The sequence below is a fragment of the Mobula hypostoma genome, chromosome 2 (assembly GCF_963921235.1).
Source record: "Mobula hypostoma chromosome 2, sMobHyp1.1, whole genome shotgun sequence".
In the NCBI taxonomy this organism is placed as follows: domain Eukaryota; kingdom Metazoa; phylum Chordata; class Chondrichthyes; order Myliobatiformes; family Myliobatidae; genus Mobula; species Mobula hypostoma.
Window position 1 is genome coordinate 146,090,359 of NC_086098.1, and position 17,980 is coordinate 146,108,338.

Here is a 17,980-nt window from a genome sequence, read left to right on the forward strand (position 1 = left end):
TTGACAGCAGCGCTCCTCCCAAACTCCACCTCTCACCGCTTTCCCTCCCCACCAAGAGGAACGCCCCACCCGAACCCCACCTCTCAGCCCACCGAGCACTGCTTCTCCTGGACCCCACACCTCATCATTCACCCTCCCCATGGAGAGCACAGGTCCTCTTGAAACTCACCTCTCACCGTTCTCCCTCCACACCGGGAGCAGGAGCAGCGCCCCTCGTGGACCCCATCTTCCACCGTTCCCCAAACCCCACCTCCCCGAGAGGACCACTGCTTTCAGCTTGCTCCCTGAAGCCCCACACCACTCCATGCTGTTGAGTCCGGCTTTGCCCAGGAACACACAATTCCGAATGAAACCTATCCCTTCGGCCTGTATGTGCCTGTGAAACAGCTCCCTGGAGCCACCCTGACCAGTTCTCAACAGCACACAGATCCAGTTTAAAAATTGTTTAATCGGTAACGCAGAAGTAAAGTGGAAAGCAAGCAGCAGAGATCAGCAGCCCTGGGCAAGGCAGATAACCGTTACCCTCCCACAGAACCACACACACCCAGTCAGACCACAGGCACTGTCGACCTGTCGGTGGGTGGACTGGAATGGAAGAAACAGGACAAGTGGGGGACGCAGCCCCATTCCCCCAACACCCACAGCCGAGCAAAGAAGTGTATGGACAGAGTGACAGCAGCCAGGACACCCTGTGCTCCAGATCGACGAACAGCAGTAACACGACTTTCGGAGCGGGACATGAGTACGGTGACTCGTCAGGCCATTACCAATGTCAGCCACTGCAGGGGGGGAAGAGAAAGAGTGAGAGAGTTACTAGTGTGGTAGTGGGGGGCGGTGGAGAGACAGAGCAACACACACACACAAAACGCTGGAGGAACTCAGCAGGCCAGGTAGGAAAAGAGTACAGTCGACGTTTCGGGCCAAAACCCTTCAGCAGACTGGAGAAAAACACTGAGCAGTAGATTTAAAAGGTGGGGCAGGGGAAACCTGGGCTGGGGAGCATGAAGTTAAGACCTGGGAAGTCAATTGGTGAAAGAGGCAGAAGGACACAGAAGAAAGAAAAGTGGAGAAGAGCACCAGAGGGAGTCAATGGGTGGGCAAGGTGATAAGGTGAGACAGGGAAAAGCAGATGGGAAATAGTGAAGGAGAGGGGCAGTCGGGAGGCATTACCAGATGTTTGAGAAATCAATGTTCATTCCATCAGGTTGGAGCTAACCAAATGAATTACAACCAACCTAAGTGTGGCCTCATCACAACAGTGGAAGCTGCCATGGATGGACATATTAGTGGAAGTGGAATTAAAATGGTGGCCACTGGGAGATCCCAAGTTTTCTGGCGGACAGAGGGGTGCTGGGCAAAGTGGTCTCCCAATCTACGTCAGGTCTCACCGATATACAGGAGGCCACACCAGGAGGGAGAGAGAGAGAGAGGTGTCATGGGAGGGAGAGAAAGAGGGGGAGGGGGGTCAGTGTAGGGGGGAGAGAGGGGGGGTCACTGTGGGAGAGAGGGAGAGGGAAGGGTCAGTGTGGGAGAGAGAGGGGGGGTCAGTGTGGGAGGGAGGGTCAGTGTGGGAGAGAGAGGGGGTCAGTGTGGGAGAGAGGGAGAGGGAAGGGTCAGTGTGGGAGAGAGGGGGGTCACTGTGGGAGAGAGAGAGAGGGGGGGTCAGTGTGGGAGAGAGAGGGGGTCAGTGTGGGAGAGAGGGAGAGGGAAGGGTCAGTGTGGGAGAGAGAGGGGTCAGTGAGGGAGAGAGGGGGTCACTATGGGAGACAGAGGGGTCAATGAGAGAGAGAGAGGGGGATCAGTGTGGGAGGGAGAGAGGGGGTCAGTGTGGAAGAGAGAGGGGTCATGAGGAAGGGGGGGTCAGTGAGGGAGAGGGGGTCAGTGTGGGAGAGGGGGTGTGGGAAAGAGCGAGAGGGGGGTGGTGGGACAGAGAAGGGGGGGTCAGTGTGGGAGAGAGAGAAGGGGGGTCTATAAGGGAGAGGGGGGGATCAGTGTGGGAGAGGGAGAGAGGGGGTCAGTGTGGGAGAGGGAGAGAGGGGGTCAGTGTGGGAGAGAGAGAGGGGGGTCAGTGTGGAAGAGAGAGGGGTCAGTGAGGGAGAGGGAGAGGAGGGGTCAGTGAGGGAGAGGGGGGTCAGTGTGGGAGAGAGAGGGGTCAGTGAGGGAGAGGGAGGGGGGTCAGTGAGGCAGAGGGAGTGGGGGGGTCAGTGAGGGAGAGGGGGGTCAGTGTGGGAGAGAGAGAAGGGGGGTCAGTGTGGGAGAGAGAGGGGGGGTTCAGTGTGGGACAGAGAAGAAGGGTCAGTGTGGGAGAGAGAGGGGGGTCAGTGTGGGAGAGAGGGAGAGGGCGGGTCAGTGTGGGAGAGAGAGGTGGGTCAGTGTGGGAGAGGGAGGGGCGTCAGTGTGGGAGAGAGAGGGGTTTCTGGGAGAGAGGGGGTTCAGTGTGGGAGAGAGGGGGGTCAGTGTGTGGGAGAGAGGTGTCGTGCAAGAGCGCGAGAGGGGGGTCAGCGGGGAGAGGGGGTCAGTGTGGGGGAGAGAGAGAGGGGGTCAGTGTGGGAGAGAGGGGGGATCAGAGTGGGAGAGAGCGAGGGGGGGGTCAGTACGGGAGAGAGAGGAGGGGTCAGTGTGGGAGACTGCGAGGGGTGGGTTAGTGTGGGAGAGCGGGGGGGGGGTCAGTGTGTGGGAGAGAGAGAGAAAGGTGTTGTGGGAGAGCGCGAGAGGGGGGTCAACGTGGGAGAGAGTATGGGGGGGAGAGAGAGACGGGGGTCAGTGTGGGAAAGAGGGGGTCAGTGTGGGAGAGAGAGAGGGAGAGAGCGGTCAGTGAGGGAGAGGGGGGTCAGAGGCAGAGGGAGTGGGGGGGTCAGTGAGGGAGAGGGGGGTCAGTGTGGGAGAGAGGTGGGGTTAGTGTGGGAGGGAGAGGGGTCAATGTGGGAGAGAGGGGGGTCAGTGAGGGAGAGGGGGTCAGTGTGGGAGAGAGAGGGGGGTCAGTGAGGGAGAGGGAAGGGTCAGTGAGGGAGAGAGGGGTCAGTGTGGGGGAGAGCGGGGTCAGTGAGGGAGGGGGGGGTCAGTACGGGACAGAGAGGAGGGGTCAGTGTGGGAGACCACGAGGGGTGGGTTAGTGTGGGAGAGAGAGAGTGAGGTGTCGTGGGAGAGCGCGAGAGGGGGGTCAGTGTGGGGGAGAGAGTGGTCAGAGAGGGAGAGGGGGGTCAGAGAGGGAGAGGGGGGTCAGTGTGGGAGAGAGAGGGGTCAGTGAGGGAGAGAGGGGGGGTCAGTACAGGACAGAGAGGAGGGGTCAGTGTGGGAGACCGCGAGGGGTGGGTTAGTGTGGGAGAGAGAGTGGGGGTCAGTGTGGGGAGAGAGAGAGAGTGAGGTGTCGTGGGAGAGTGCGAGAGGGGGGTCAGTGTGGGGGAGAGAGAGACGGGGGTCAGCGTGGGAGAGAGAGTGGTCAGAGAGGGAGAGGGCGGTCAGAGAGGGAGAGGGGGGGTCAGTGTGGGAGAGAGAGAGGGGTTCAGTGAGGGAGAGGGGGTGTCAGTGCGGGAGAGAGAGAGGGGGGTCAGTGTGGGAGAAAGGGGGGTCAGTGTTGGAGAGAGTGGGGAGTCAGTGTGGGAGAGAGAGTGGGGGTCAGTGGGGAGAGAGAGTGAGGTGTCGTGGGAGAGCGCGAGAGGGGGGTCAGTGTGGGGGAGAGGGGGGAGAGAGAGACGGGGGTCAGCGTGGGAGAGAGAGTGGTCAGAGAGGGAGAGGGGGGTCAGAGAGGGAGAGGGGGTCAGTGTGGGAGAGAGGGGGGTCAGTGTGGGAGAGAGGGAGGGTCAGTGTGGGAGAGAGAGAGGGGTTCAGTGAGGGGGGGTCACTGCGGGAGAGAGGGGGGTCAGTGTGGGAGAGAGAGGGGTTCAGTGAGGGAGAGGGGGTGTCAGTGCGGGAGAGGGGGGTCAGTGTGGGAGAGAGGGGGGGGTCGGTGTGGGAGAGAGGGAGGGTCAGTGTGGGAGAGAGGGGTTCAGTGAGGGGGGGTCAGTGTGGGAGAGAGGGGGGTCAGTGTGGGAGAGAGGGGTTCAGTGAGGGAGAGGGGGTGTCAGTGCGGGGGGGAGAGAGAGAGGGGTTCAGTGAGGGAGAGGGGGTGTCAGTGCGGGAGAGAGAGAGGGGAGTCAGTGTGGGAGAGAGGGGGTCAGTGTGGGAGAGAGAGGGAGAGGGAAGGGTCAGTGTGGGAGAGAGAGAAGGGTCAGTGAGGGAGAGAGAGGGAAGGGTCAGTGAGGGAGAGAGAGGGAAGGGTCAGTGTGGGAGAGAGGGGGGTCACTGTGGGAGAGAGAGAGAGGGGGGTCAGTGTGGGAGAGAGAGGGGTCAGTGAGGGAGAGAGGGGGTCACTGTGGGAGACGGGTCAATGAGAGAGAGAGAGGGGGATCAGTGTGGGAGAGGGAGAGAGGGGGTCAGTGTGGGAGAGAGAGGGGTCATGAGGAAGGGAGGTTCAGTGAGGCAGAGGGAGAGGGGGGTCAGTGTGGGAGAGGGGGTGTGGGAAAGAGCGAGAGGGGGTTCAGTGTGGGACAGAGAAGTGGGGGTCAGTGTGGGAGAGAGAGAAGGGGGGTCAATAAGGGAGAGGGGGGATCAGTGTGGGAGAGGGAGAGAGGGGGTCAGTGTGGGAGAGAGAGAGAGGGGGGTCAGTGTGGAAGAGAGAGGGGTCAGTGAGGGAGAGGGAGGGGGGTCAGTGAGGCAGAGGGAGAGGAGGGGTCAGTGAGGGAGAGAGAGAGGGGGGGTCAGTGTGGGAGAGGGAGAGAGGGGGGACAGTGTGGGAGAGAGAGGGGGGGTCAGTGTGGGAGAGAGAGGGGGGTCAGTGTGGGAGAGGGAGAGAGGGGGTCAGTGTGGGATAGAGAGAGGGGGTCAGTGTGGGAGAGAGGGGGGTCAGTGTGGGAGAGAGAGAGGGGTTCAGTGAGGGAGAGGGGGTGTCAGTGCGGGAGAGAGAGAGGGGGGGTCAGTGTGGGAGAGAGGGGAGTCAGTGTGGGAGAGAGGGAGGGTCAGTGTGGGAGAGAGAGAGGGGTTCAGTGAGGGGGGGTCACTGCGGGAGAGAGGGGGGTCAGTGTGGGAGAGAGGGAGGGGGGGTCAGTGTGGGAGAGAGGGAGGGTCAGTGTGGGAGAGAGGGGTTCAGTGAGGGGGGATCAGTGCGGGAGAGAGGGGGGTCAGTGTGGGAGAGAGGGGTTCAGTGAGGGAGAGGGGGTGTCAGTGCGGGGGAGAGAGAGGGGTTCAGTGAGGGAGAGGGGGTGTCAGTGCGGGAGAGAGAGAGGGGAGTCAGTGTGGGAGAGAGGGGGTCAGTGTGGGAGAGAGGGAGGGTCAGTGTGGGAGAGAGAGAAGGGTTCAGTGAGGGGGGGTCACTGCGGGAGAGAGGGGGGTCAGTGTGGGAGAGAGGGGTTCAGTGAGGGAGAGGGGGTGTCAGTGCGGGGGAGAGAGAGAGGGGTTCAGTGAGGGAGAGGGGGTGTCAGTGCGGGAGAGAGAGAGGGGAGTCAGTGTGGGAGAGAGGGGGTCAGTGTGGGAGAGAGAGGGAGAGAGAAGGGTCAGTGAGGGAGAGAGAGGGAAGGGTCAGTGTGGGAGAGAGGGGGGTCACTGTGGGAGAGAGGGGGGTCACTGTGGGAGAGAGAGAGAGGGGGGTCAGTGTGGGAGAGAGAGGGGTCAGTGAGGGAGAGAGGGGGTCACTGTGGGAGACGGGTCAATGAGAGAGAGAGAGGGGGATCAGTGTGGGAGAGGGAGAGAGGGGGTCAGTGTGGGAGAGAGAGGGGTCATGAGGAAGGGAGGTTCAGTGAGGCAGAGGGAGTGGGAGGTCAGTGTGGGAGAGGGGGTGTGGGAAAGAGCGAGAGGGGGTTCAGTGTGGGACAGAGAAGTGGGGGTCAGTGTGGGAGAGAGAGAAGGGAGGTCAATAAGGGAGAGGGGGGGATCAGTGTGGGAGAGGGAGAGAGGGGGTCAGTGTGGGAGAGAGAGAGAGGGGGGTCAGTGTGGAAGAGAGAGGAGGTCAGTGTGGGAGAGAGAGGGGGTCAGTGTGGGAGAGAGAGGGGGTCAGTGTGGGAGGGAGAGGGGGGTCAGTGTGGGAGAGAGAGAGAGGGAGTCAGTGTGGGAGAGAGGGGGTTAGTGTGGGAGAGGGGGGGTCAGTGTGGGAGAGAGAGAGGGGGTCAGTGTGGGAGAGAGAGGGGGGTCAGTGTGGGAGAGGGAGAGAGGGGGTCAGTGTGGGAGAGAGAGGAGAGTCAGTGTGGGAGAGGGGGGGGTCAGTGTGGGAGAGAGAGAGGGGGGTCAGTTTGGGAGAGGGAGAGAGGGGGTCAGGGTGGGAGAGAGAGAGGGGGGTCAGTGTGGGAGAGAGGGGGGGGTCAGTGTGGGAGAGAGAGGGGGGTCAGTGTGGGAGAGAGAGAGGGGGTCAGTGTGGGAGAGAGAGGGGGGGTCAGTATGGGAGAGAGAGGGGGTCAGTGTGGGAGAGAGAGGGGGGTCAGTGTGGGAGAGAGAGGGGGGGTCAGTGTGGGAGAGAGAGGGGGTCAGTGTGGGAGAGAGAGAGGGGGTCAGTGTGGGAGAGAGAGGGGGGGTCAGTATGGGAGAGAGAGGGGGTCAGTGTGGGAGAGAGGGGGGTCAGTGTGGGAGGGAGAGGGGGGTCAGAGTGGGAGAGAGAGGGGGGACAGTGGGAGAGAGAGAGGGGGGTCAGTGTGGGCGAGAGGGGGGTCAGTGGGGGAGAGGGTGGGTCAGTGTGGGAGAGGGTGGGTCAGTGTGGGAGAGAGAGGGGGGTCAGTGTGGGAGAGAGAGGGGGGTCAGTGTGAGAGAGAGGGGGGGTCAGTGTGAGAGAGAGAAGGGGGTCAGTGTGGGAGAAAGGGGGTCAGTGTGGGAGGGGGGGTGTCAGTGTGGGAGAGAGAGTGGGGTCAGTGTGGGAGAAAGGGGGTCAGTGTGGGAGAGAGGGGGGTCAGTGTGGGAGAGAGGGGGTCAGTGTGGGAGAGAGGGGGGGTCAGTGTGGGAGAGAGAGGTGGGTCAGTGTGGGAGAGAGAGAGGGGGGTCAGTGTGGGAGAGAGGGGGGTCAGTGTGGGAGAGAGGGGGGTCAGTGTGGGAGATAGGGGGTCAGTGTGGGAGAGAGAGGAGGTCAGTGTGGGAGAGAGAGGGGGTCAGTGTGGGAGAGAGAGGGGGGTCAGTGTGGGAGAGAGAGGGGGGTCAGTGTGGGAGGGAGGGGGGGTCAGTGTTGGAGGGAGAGGGGGGTCAGTGTTGGAGGGAGAGGGGGGTCAGTGTGGGAGAGGGTGGGTCAGTGTGGGAGAGAGAGGAGGTCAGTGTGAGAGAGGGGGGTCAGTGTGGGAGAAAGGGGTTCGGTGTGGGAGAGAGAGGGGTCAGTGTGGGAGAGAGAGGGGGGTCAGTGTGGGAGAGAGGGGGTCAGTGTGGGAGAGAGGGGGGTCAGTGCGGGAGGGAAAGGGATCAGTGTGGGATAGAGAGGGGGGTCAGTGTGGGAGAGAGAGAGGGGGTCAGTGTGGGAGAGAGAGGGGGGTCAGTGTGGGAGAGAGGGGGGTCAGTGTGGGAGAGAGAGGGGGGTCAGTGTGGGAGAGAGGGGGTCAGTGTGGGAGAGAGGGGGGTCAGTGCGGGAGGGAAAGGGGTCAGTGTGGAAGAGAGAGGAGGTCAGTGTGGGAGAGAGAGGGGGTCAGTGTGGGAGAGAGAGGGGGTCAGTGTGGGAGGGAGAGGGGGGTCAGTGTGGGAGAGAGAGAGGGGGAGTCAGTGTGGGAGAGAGGGGGTTAGTGTGGGAGAGAGAGGGGGGTCAGTGTGGGAGAGAGGGGGGTCAGTGTGGGAGAGAGAGGGGGGTCAGTGTGGGAGAGAGGGGGTCAGTGTGGGAGAGAGGGGGGTCAGTGCGGGAGGGAAAGGGATCAGTGTGGGATAGAGAGGGGGGTCAGTGTGGGAGAGAGGGGGGGGTCAGTGTGGGAGAGGGGGGTGTCAGTGTGGGAGAGAGGGGGGGGTCAGTGCGGGAGGGAAAGGGGTCAGTGTGGGAGAGAGAGAGGGGGTCAGTGTGGGAGAGAGAGAGGGGGTCAGTGTGGGAGAGAGAGAGGGGGTCAGTGTGGGAGAGAGAGGGGGGTCAGTGTGGGAGAGGGGTGTGTCAGTGTGGGAGAGAGAGAGGGGGTCAGTGTGGGAGAGAGGGGGGGTCAGTGTGGGAGAGAGAGGGGGTGGTCAGTGCGGGAGGGAAAGGGGTCAGTTTGGGAGAGAGAGAGAGGGGGTCAGTGTGGGAGAGGGGGGGTCAGTGTGGGAGAGAGGGGGTCAGTGTGGGAGAGAGAGGGGGGGTCAGTGTGGGAGAGGGGTGTGTCAGTGTGGGAGAGAGGGGGGGGTCGGTGTGGGAGAGAGAGGGGGTGGTCAGTGCGGGAGGGAAAGGGGTCGGTGTGGGAGAGAGAGGGGGTGGTCAGTGCGGGAGGGAAAGGGGTCAGTGTGGGAGAGAGAGGGGGGTCAGTGTGGGAGAGAGAGGGGGGTCAGTGTGGGAGAGAGGGGGGTCAGTGTGGGAGAGAGAGGGGGGTCAGTGTGGGAGAGAGAGGGGGGGTCAGTGTGGGAGGGAAAGGGGTCAGTGTGGGAGAGAGAGGGGGTCAGTGTGGGAGAGAGAGGGGGGTCAGTGTGGGAGAGAGAGAGGGGTTCAGTGTGGGAGAGAGAGAGGGGGGTCAGTGTGGGAGAGAGAGAGGGGTGTCAGTGTGGGAGAGAGAGGGGGGTCAGTGCGGGAGGGAAAGGGGTCAGTGCGCGAGGGAAAGGGGGGGTCAGTGCAGGAGGCGGGGTAAGTGTGGGAAAGAGGTTTCATGGGAGGGAGAGAAAGAGGGATTAGTGTTGGAAGGAGATAGAGGTCAGAGAGGTAGGTGGGAGAGACGGGGCCAGTGTGAGAGGGAGAAAGAAAGAGGTGTCAGTGTGGGGGAGAGAGCGAGAGGTCAGTGTGAGAGGGAAAGTATCAGAGTGGGAGAGAGTGAGAGAGAAAGCAGTCAATGGGGGAGAGAAAAAGCAAGAGGTCAGAGAGAGGGTCAGTGGGAGAGAAGAGACATTGTGGGAGGGAGAGAGTGACAGTGGGGTCAGTGTGGGAGGGAGAAAGGGTGGTCAGTGTTGAGAGAGAGTAGTCAGTGTGAGAGAAAGAGAGCAGGCGATCAGCATTGATGGGGGAGAGAGGAGTCAGTGCGCAAGAGGGAGAGAAAGAGGGTGTCATTGTGGGAGGAAGAGGGGGTTTTGGAGGGACAGAGTAGGGTCAGTCTGAGGGGGGTCTGTGTGGGAGGACGAGGGGAGGGAAATAGTCGGTCTCTGAGTGGGATAGGGTGGGAGTGGGTCAGTGAGGACCAGTTGCCCATGGTGACAATCAAGTTGACCCCTGACCTCTCACCTGGACCAGTCCCAGCTCCACGTTTCCATTCTGGTCTTTGGGAAGCGCGTTGAACATTTCTGGTGCAGAAAGAAAAGTCACTTGAGTGGCTGACCTCTGACACACAATTCCCCCACCATTTGTGAACTACTGCCCAATTCACATACACACCTCCCACAGTTCCTCCCTCACTGTTCCCTTCGCCCCACCCCACCCCTCACTGCGCTCTGAACTCACTGAAGACGGCCTCCAGGCGGATCAGGCAGGAGACGAAGTTGTCAAAGTCCAGGACCATCTGCTGGTTGTCGGAGTAACGGGCCACCAGGATCTGGCTGAGTTGGTTGTTGAGGTGGAAGCCTGCGGGGAGGGGTGAGAGTGCAGTCAGTATCAGACCCTTAGACTGGCTGATGATGGCACAGAGGAAAGCAGTTTCGTTTGTGGGTTTAGAGGTCAGGGTGGGAGAGTGGTCAGGGTTTTCCGCATTTAAGCACACCCTTTGGCCCAACCTTTCCATGCTATCTAAACTGAGCCCAAATACCTCTATATCAAGGGTTCACAACCTCTTGATGCCATGGACCAATGTTATTAAGCAATATCATTAAGGTTTGGGAACCCCTGCTCTGATCCTTGCCTCTCCATGTATCTGTTTGTGCCTTTTATACAGTATAATTATATTTGTCTCTGCAACTCCTGCAGCTTGAGCCAAAATCCAACCACTCCGCGTGGAAATAAAAAGCCTTCCAATCTTTCCCCTTCTACTTTCTGATACTCTCTCATTTCAAACTCTCCTGCGCTGCAGAAAAGACTGACCAATCTCCCTACCTGCGCCCCTCATGATTAAACTTCTACAAGGTCACTCTCAGACTCCTACGCATCAGTCCAGATAAGATCCCTGTGAATCTCCACTCCAGTTCAATAACATCCCTCAAGCTTACTAATCATGTGACATACATCCTCATCCAAATCATGCTTTAGTTATGACTCATAGGTCCCACACCCCGAGCTGTAATAGCGTCGCACTAACTGCTACACTCTGGTGGCGCCCCATACATATGGCAAACAACAGTGGACCCAGCACCGATCCCTGCAGCATGCCACCAGTCTCAGGTGCCCCCCCCCACCCAATCCAAAACAAAATCAACCCTTCCCTGTTTTCTTCTGCCTCCTTCCAGCAAGTCAATTCTATATCCAGTTGACTAGCTCACCTTGGATCCCATGTGATCTAGCCTTCTGGACCAGCCTATCATGCAGGACTTTCTCACAGACTTCCTTGCTGAGGTCCACGTAGACAATGTCCCACCACCCCACCCTTGACAATCCCCTTTATGTTCAATTGTCATTCAATCATGCACATGTATACAGCTAAATAGGACAATGTTCTTCCAGGTCCAAGGTGCAAAACGGTACCATCAGTCACAAACACCACACGGGCTGAATATTTCAGAAAATTCTAACTTGTGACATGATTTCCCACACATAAACTGTAATCAGTCCTATTGTTGGTTGGTCCTGTCTCTTAGATCTCCCTCCATTAACTCTCTCACCACTGATGTTAAGCTCATTGGCCAGTAGTTCCTTGGCTTGTCCTTGCAGTCCTTCAAGAACATAGTAAATAGATAATAGAAGAGTACAGCACAGGAACAGGCCTTTTGGCCCACATATTGTGCCAAACCAGCTAAAAAGCAAATCAAAAATACCCAAACACTAATTCCTTCTACCTACACCATATCCCTCCATCTTCCTTACATCCACGTGCCCATCCAAATGTCTCTTAAAACCCTATAATGTATTTGCCTCTGCCACCATACGAGGCAGCGCATTCCAGGCATCCACCACTCTCTGAGTAAAGAACTTGCCCCTCACATCCCCTTTGAACCTACCCCTTCTCACCTTCAATGCATTCCCACAGGGCCAGCAAACTAACCTGTTCTTTAACAGATTTGACATTGTGACCCCTGCCCATCCCCCACATGAGTCATCTGTTCTCGGCCCCCAACCAACACATATTCTACTCTCCCCTCCTACCCCTCCTCACAGTCCCCCACCCTGCTCTCATGACTACACCCCTTCCCCACACGAAACCACCATGGTGGGCTTCATAGCTGAACAGGTGAGAAGACAGCTGAAACGTCTCAACCCAAGCAAGGCTGCAGGACCGAATGGTGTCAGTACCAGGGTGCTCAAAGCCTGTGCCCCTCAACTATGTGGAGTACTTTGCCATGTCTTCAACCTGAGCCTGAGGCTCCGGAGGGTTCCTGTGCTGTGGAAGACGCCGCGCCCCAGCGGCCTCAATGACTACAGACCGGTGACATTGACCTCCCACATCATGAAGACCCTGGAGGGACTTGTTCTGGAGCTGCTCCGGCCTATGGTCAGGCCACACTTAGATCTCCTCCATTTCGCCTACCAGCCCCAACTCGGAGTTGAGGATGCCATCGTCTACCTGCTGAACCGTGTCTACGCCCACCTGGACAAGCCAGCGAGCACTGTGAGGGTCATGTTTTTTGACTTCTCCAGTGTGTTCAACACCATCCGCCCTGCTCTGCTGGGCAGAAGCTGACAGCGATGCAGGTGGATGCTTTCCTGGTGTCATGGATTATTGATTACCTGACTGGCAGACCTCAGTACGTGTGCTTGCAACACTGTGTGTCCGACAGAGTGATCAGCAGCACTGGGGCTCCACAGGGGACTGTCTTGTCTCCCTTTCTCTTCACCATTAACACCTCGGACTTCAACTACTGCACAGAGTCTTGTCATCTTCAGAAGTTTTCTGATCACTCTGCCATAGTTGGATGCATCAGCAAGGGAGATGAGGCTGAGTACAGGGCTACAGTAGGAAACTTTGTCACATGGTGTGAGCAGAATTATCTGCAGTTTAATGTGAAAAAGACTAAGGAGCTGGTGGTAGAGCTGAGGAGGGCTAAGGTACCGGTGACCCCTGTTTCTATCCGGGGGTCAGGGTGGACATGGTGGAGGATTACAAATACCTGGGGATATGAACTGACAATAAACTGGACTGGTCAAAGAACACTGAGGCTGTCTACAAGAAGGGTCAGAGCCGTCTCTATTTCTTGAGGAGACTGAGGTCCTGTAACATCTGCTGGACGATGCTGAGGATGTTCTACGAGTCTGTGGTGGCCAGTGCTATCATGTTTGCTGTTGTGTGCTGGGGCAGCGGGCTGAGGGTAGCAGACACCAACAGAGTCAACAAACTCATTCGTAAGGCCAGTGATATTGTGGGGATGGAACTGGACTCTCTGACGGTGGTGTCTGAAAAGAGGATGCTGTCCAAGTTGCATGCCATCTTGGACAATGTCTCCCATTCACTGCATAATGTACTGGTTGGGCACAGGAGTACACTCAGCCAGAGACTCATTCCACCAAGATGCAGCACAGAGCGTCATTGGAAGTCATTCCTGCCTGTGGCCATCAAACTTTACAACTCCTCCCTTGGAGGGTCAGACACCCTGGACCAATAGGCTGGTCTTGGACTTATTTCCTGGCATAATTTACATGTTATTAATTAACTATTTACAGTTTTATTACTATTTATAATTTATGGTGCAAATGTAACGAAAACCAATTTCCCCTGGGATCAATAAAGTATGACTATGACTACTATGGTGTGAGGCATTTCAACCCTGGGAAACAGATACTATGTCCACTGTATCTATGCCTCTCATAATCTTGTAGATCTCTGTCACATCTTCCCTCAGCTTCTGGCTCTCCAGAGAAAACTAGCCTCTCGTGATAGCACATGCCTTCTAAACCTGGCAGCATCCGGTTAAATCTCTTCAACACCCTCTCCAAACCTTCCTATAGTGTGGCAACCAGAATTATACACAATACTCGAGATGTGACCCCAGAGTTTTATAAAGTTGCAACGTAACCTCTGGACTTTTGAACTCAATGCCTTGACTAATGAAAGCAAGCATTCCATCAGCCTTCTTACCCACCCCATCAACCTGTGTAATCACTTTCACAGAGCTATGAACATGGATCCCAAAATCTCTCTGCTCAGCAACACTATTGAGGGTCTTGCCCTTAACAGTGTATTGTCTCCTTGCATTTGCCCTCCTAAAGTGCAACACCTCACATTTATCCAGGTTAAACTCCATCTGCCATTTCTTTGCCAATATCTGCAATTGATCTACATTGTTCTGTATTCTTCGCCAGTCTTCTACACTATCCACAACTCCACCAGTCCTAAATCTTCTAACCCACCCATCTACATTTCCATCCAGATCCTTCATATACATCACAAACAACTGAGGTCCCAGCACAGATCCCTGCAGAACACCACTAATTACAGATCTCCAGCTCGAATAAGTCCCTTCCACCACTATCCTCTCTCTTCTACGTGCAAGCCAGTTCTGAATCCAAACAGACATTTTGCCACGGATCCCATGCATCATAATCTTCTGGATTAGTCTCCCATGAGGGACTTTGTCAAACACCTTACTAACATCCATGTAGACAACATCCACTGCCCTACCTTCATCAGTCTCTCTCATCACCTTGTCAAAAAACTCAGTCAAGTGGGTGAGGCACAGCCTGCCACACACAAAGCCGTGCTGGCTCTCCCTAATCAGGCCATGGGTTTCCAAATGCTCATATGCTATCCCTAAGAATTTTCTCCAGCAATTTCCCTACAACTGATGTCAGACTCACCGGTTGATAGTTCCCATGATTTTCCCTTGTTCCTTTTTAAATAGAGGTACAACATTAGCCATTCACCAGTCTTCTGAGACCTCACCTGCAGCTAGAGAGGACTTTTGCCTCCTTCAATAATCTGGACTAAATCCCATCAGCCCTGCAGACTTATCCATCTTAATACTCATTAGGAGACCCAGCACTTCCTCCTCCTTGACGTATAAATGCCCTAACATATTTATACAAGTAGGCCACAATATTTGCTATTCTCCAGTCTTCTGGTACCAACCTGTGGCTAATAACGATACAAATATGTCTGCCAAGCCTCCAGCAATCTCTTCCCTACCGTCCCACAATGTCCTAGAATAAACTGGGATTTATCCACCTTCTGTGGGGCTTATAAGTACAATTCCATAAAGTGATCACTCTCTTCTTGTTTCTAAATTCCACCCATATAGCTTTGCTGGACAATCCCACAGAATAATCTTTGGTATTAGAGTGATGTTCTCCACCATCATAAACATTGCTCTCCACCTCTATCACCCCTGTGGCACCTGTATGCCAGAGCACTGCATAGTCAGTCTGGCCCCTTCCTCAACTGGGTTCTAACAGGCACAATATCCCAGTTCCATGTACTCATACCCTGAGTTCACTGCCTTACTTATCAGACTTCTTTCGTCAAATAAATGCAGTTTATTCTATCAGACCTCTGCCGCTTAAGTTAATATTTATGTTTGCCTCAACTTTCTCACCCTCCTACTCAGGATTCCACCCCACCTTGCCAAGACTAGTTTTAAACCCCCAAGCAGCATCAGCACATCTTCCCAGCAGGATATTAGTCCCTCTCCACTTCAGGTCACCCCCTAGCCCAGAAGGGATTGCAGTGTCCAAGAAGCTGATCCATTCCTCTTGCACCTCAACCAGGCACCCATCTGCCACAGTAGCCCGTGGTACCAGGATTAATGCGCGGATTAGAACCCCGAAGGTCCTGTTTTGTAACCACCTGCTCATCCTCAATGCAGTCCTCACCTGTTTCCTCCAGAGCCACCCGCATCTCACTGGAAGTCATGGTGCCCGAGTTATCTATGTCATTCTTCTTGTAGATTTTCTGGAAGGAGACACAAACCCTGCATCAGCCAACCACTGGTCCCACTCACCGGTACCAAGTGCCCCACCCTCAACATCCTGGTGAGGGGTGTTGTCACCATTCACCACCAACACCGTGACTACATGGCCAGAGGCTGGGAACCTTATGTAGAGTGACCCACTTCCTGACACCACCCCCAGGGATCCTGAAGGGAATGACTCACTTGCTGGCTCCCCCACTTACAAGGCACAGGTCAGGAGTGTGAGAGGGATAAAGTATGGCACGCCGACTTGAGCCCTCACATCTCTGTCTCCGAGGCCGATGAACAGGCATCTTACAAGAGGTGAATCCATACAACCTTTCTGGTCCAGACGGTGTACCTGATCAGGTACTAAACTTATGAAAGGACCAATCACTAAAGACCCTCACTACCTGGGACATACCCTCTTTCATTGCTATCATCAGGGGAAGGTACAGGAGCGTGAAGACACACACTCAATGTTCAGGAACAGATTATTCCCCTCCTTTCAGATACCTGAATGGTCCGTGAGCACCACTTCTTTTACACGACACATTCCCTGCTGCCGCAAAAACTACAAATTTCCCAACACACCCAACATAAACTTGGCCTCGACTTTCATGGAATCCTTTCCCCTGTCGTCGGGGATTGCAGCTCCAACGTCCGAACCAACCCATCAACTTCCCTACCACTCACCAGGAACTTCTGGATCTTGTCCCACAGTTTCTTGAATTCCACCAGGCCCAGTTTCCCATTCCCGTCGCGCTAAAACGTGTGGTTAAGGAAGAACATTGCTGACAGCTGCACAGGCACAAGGGATCTCACCTCCCGGGGGACCCGCGCCAATGCAGGTGGAGACCCCGGCACCACCTCACCACTGATGTGTGGGGAAACCCGCCCTCCCCTCCTCCCACTGCACAGCATCAGGCAGAGCGGATACATCGAGCAGGTTGACCATGTTGCGACAGGTCTCCAGTCCAAACCCGTCTGTTTGTATGTCCGACCCTGTAGGGGAAACAATCGAATTAGAGAGAGTGGGGAGAGATGGGGGCTACAGGAAGAGACGCGTGTGAATGAGGAGGGGCGAGGGTTATAGGAAGAGATGTATGAATGGTGGAAGGGTGAGGTTTATTGGAAGGGACACGTGAATGGGGAGGAGCGAGGGTTATAGGAAGGGACACGTGTGAATGGGGAGGGGCGAGGGTTAAAGAAAGAGACGTATGAATGGGGAGGGGGCGAGGGTTATAGCAAGGGACACGTGTGAATGGGGAGGGGCGAGGGTTATAGGAAGGGACACCTGTGAATGGGGAGGAGCGAGGGTTATAGGAAGGGACACGTGTGAATGGGGAGGAGCGAGGGTTATAGGAAGGGACACCTGTGAATGGGGAGGGGCGAGAGTTATAGGAAGGGACACGTGTGAATGGGGAGGGGCGAGGGTTATAGGAAGGGATGCGTGTGAATGGGGGAGGGGCGAGGGTTATTGGAAGAGACGTATGAATGGTGGAGGGGCGAGGTTTATTCGAAGGGACACGTGAATGGGGAGGAGCGAGGGTTATAGGAAGGGACACGTGTGAATGGGGAGTGGCGAGGGTTAAAGAGACGTATGAATGGGGAGGGGCGAGGGTTATAGCAAGGGACACGTGTGAATGGGGAGGAGCGAGGGTTATAGGAAGGGATGCATGTGAATAGGGGAGGGGTGAGGGTTATAGGAAGAGACGTATGAATGGGGGAGGGCTGAGGGTTATTGGAAGTGACGTATGAATGGGGGAGGGGCGAGGGTTATAGGAAGAGACATGTGTGAATGGGGAGCGGCGAGGGTTATAGGAAGGGACACATGTGAATGGGGGAGGGGTGAGGGTTATAGGAAGAGACGTATGAATGGTGAGGGGTGAGGGTTCTAGGAAGAGATGTGTGAATGGGGAGGGGTGAAGGTTATAGGAAGTTACACGTGTGAATGGGGAGGGGTGAAGGTTATAGGAAGAGATGTGTGAATGGGGGAGGGCTGAGGGTTATAGGAAGATACACGTGTGAATGGGGAAGGGGCGAGGGTTATAGGAAGAGATGTGTGAATGGGGAGGGGCGAGGGTTATAGGAAGGGACACGTGAATGGGGAGGGGCGAGGGTTATAGGAAGAGATGTGTGAATGGGGAGGGGCGAGGGTTATAGGAAGGGACACGTGTGAATGGGGGGGCGAGGGTTATAGGAAGATACACGTGTGAATGGGGAGGGGCGAGGGTTGTAGGAAGAGACACGTGTGAATGGGGGAGGGGCGAGGGTTGTAGGAAGAGACTTGTGAATGGGGGAGGGGCGAGGGTTATAGGAAGGGACATGTGTGAATGGGGAGGGGCGAGGGTTATAGGAACATACACGTGTGAATGGGGAGGGCGAGGATTATAGGAAGATACACGTGTGAATGGGGAGGGGCTAGGGTTATAGGAAGAGACGTATGAATGGTGGAGGGGCGAGTGTTATAGGAAGGGACACGTGTGAATGGGGGAGGAGCGAGGGTTATAGGAAGAGACACGTGTGAATGGGGGAGGAGCGGGGGTTATAGGAATGGACACATGAATGGGGAGGGGTGAAGGTTATAGGAATGAACACGTGATTGGGAGAGGGGTGAGGGTTAGAAGAAGAGACGTATGAATGGGAGAGGGGCGAGGGTTACAGGAAGATACACGTGTGAATGGGGAGGGGCGAGGGTTATAGGAAGAGACACGTGTGAATGGGGGAGGGGCGAGGGTTATAGGAAGAGACACGTGTGAATGGGGAGGGGTGAAGGTTATAGGAAGGTACACACGTGAAGGGGAGGAGGGCTCTATAGGAAGAGACATGCGTGAATGGGGAAGTGGAGGAGTCTATAGGAGGAGACATGCGTGAATGGGGAAGTGGAGGAGTCTATAGGAAGAGACATGCGTGAATGGGGAAG

General features: G+C 56.2%; 1 protein-coding gene across 1 annotated transcript in view; it reads right to left on the reverse strand.

Annotated features, from left to right (window-relative positions):
• Nucleotides 1-430: 430 nt before the first annotated feature.
• Nucleotides 431-17,980, reverse strand: part of LOC134342561 (calpain-2 catalytic subunit-like) — an 80,195-nt gene continuing 62,645 nt past the window's right edge. Inside the window, exons 16-21 of the mRNA XM_063040853.1 lie at nucleotides 15,995-16,059; nucleotides 15,751-15,819; nucleotides 14,978-15,056; nucleotides 9,533-9,652; nucleotides 9,317-9,375; nucleotides 431-779 (exon numbers count right to left, since the gene is read on the reverse strand). Coding sequence (XP_062896923.1) covers nucleotides 756-779; nucleotides 9,317-9,375; nucleotides 9,533-9,652; nucleotides 14,978-15,056; nucleotides 15,751-15,819; nucleotides 15,995-16,059 — 416 coding nt within the window. The 3' untranslated portion in view covers nucleotides 431-755. The remainder of the gene's footprint in view (nucleotides 780-9,316; nucleotides 9,376-9,532; nucleotides 9,653-14,977; nucleotides 15,057-15,750; nucleotides 15,820-15,994; nucleotides 16,060-17,980) is intronic.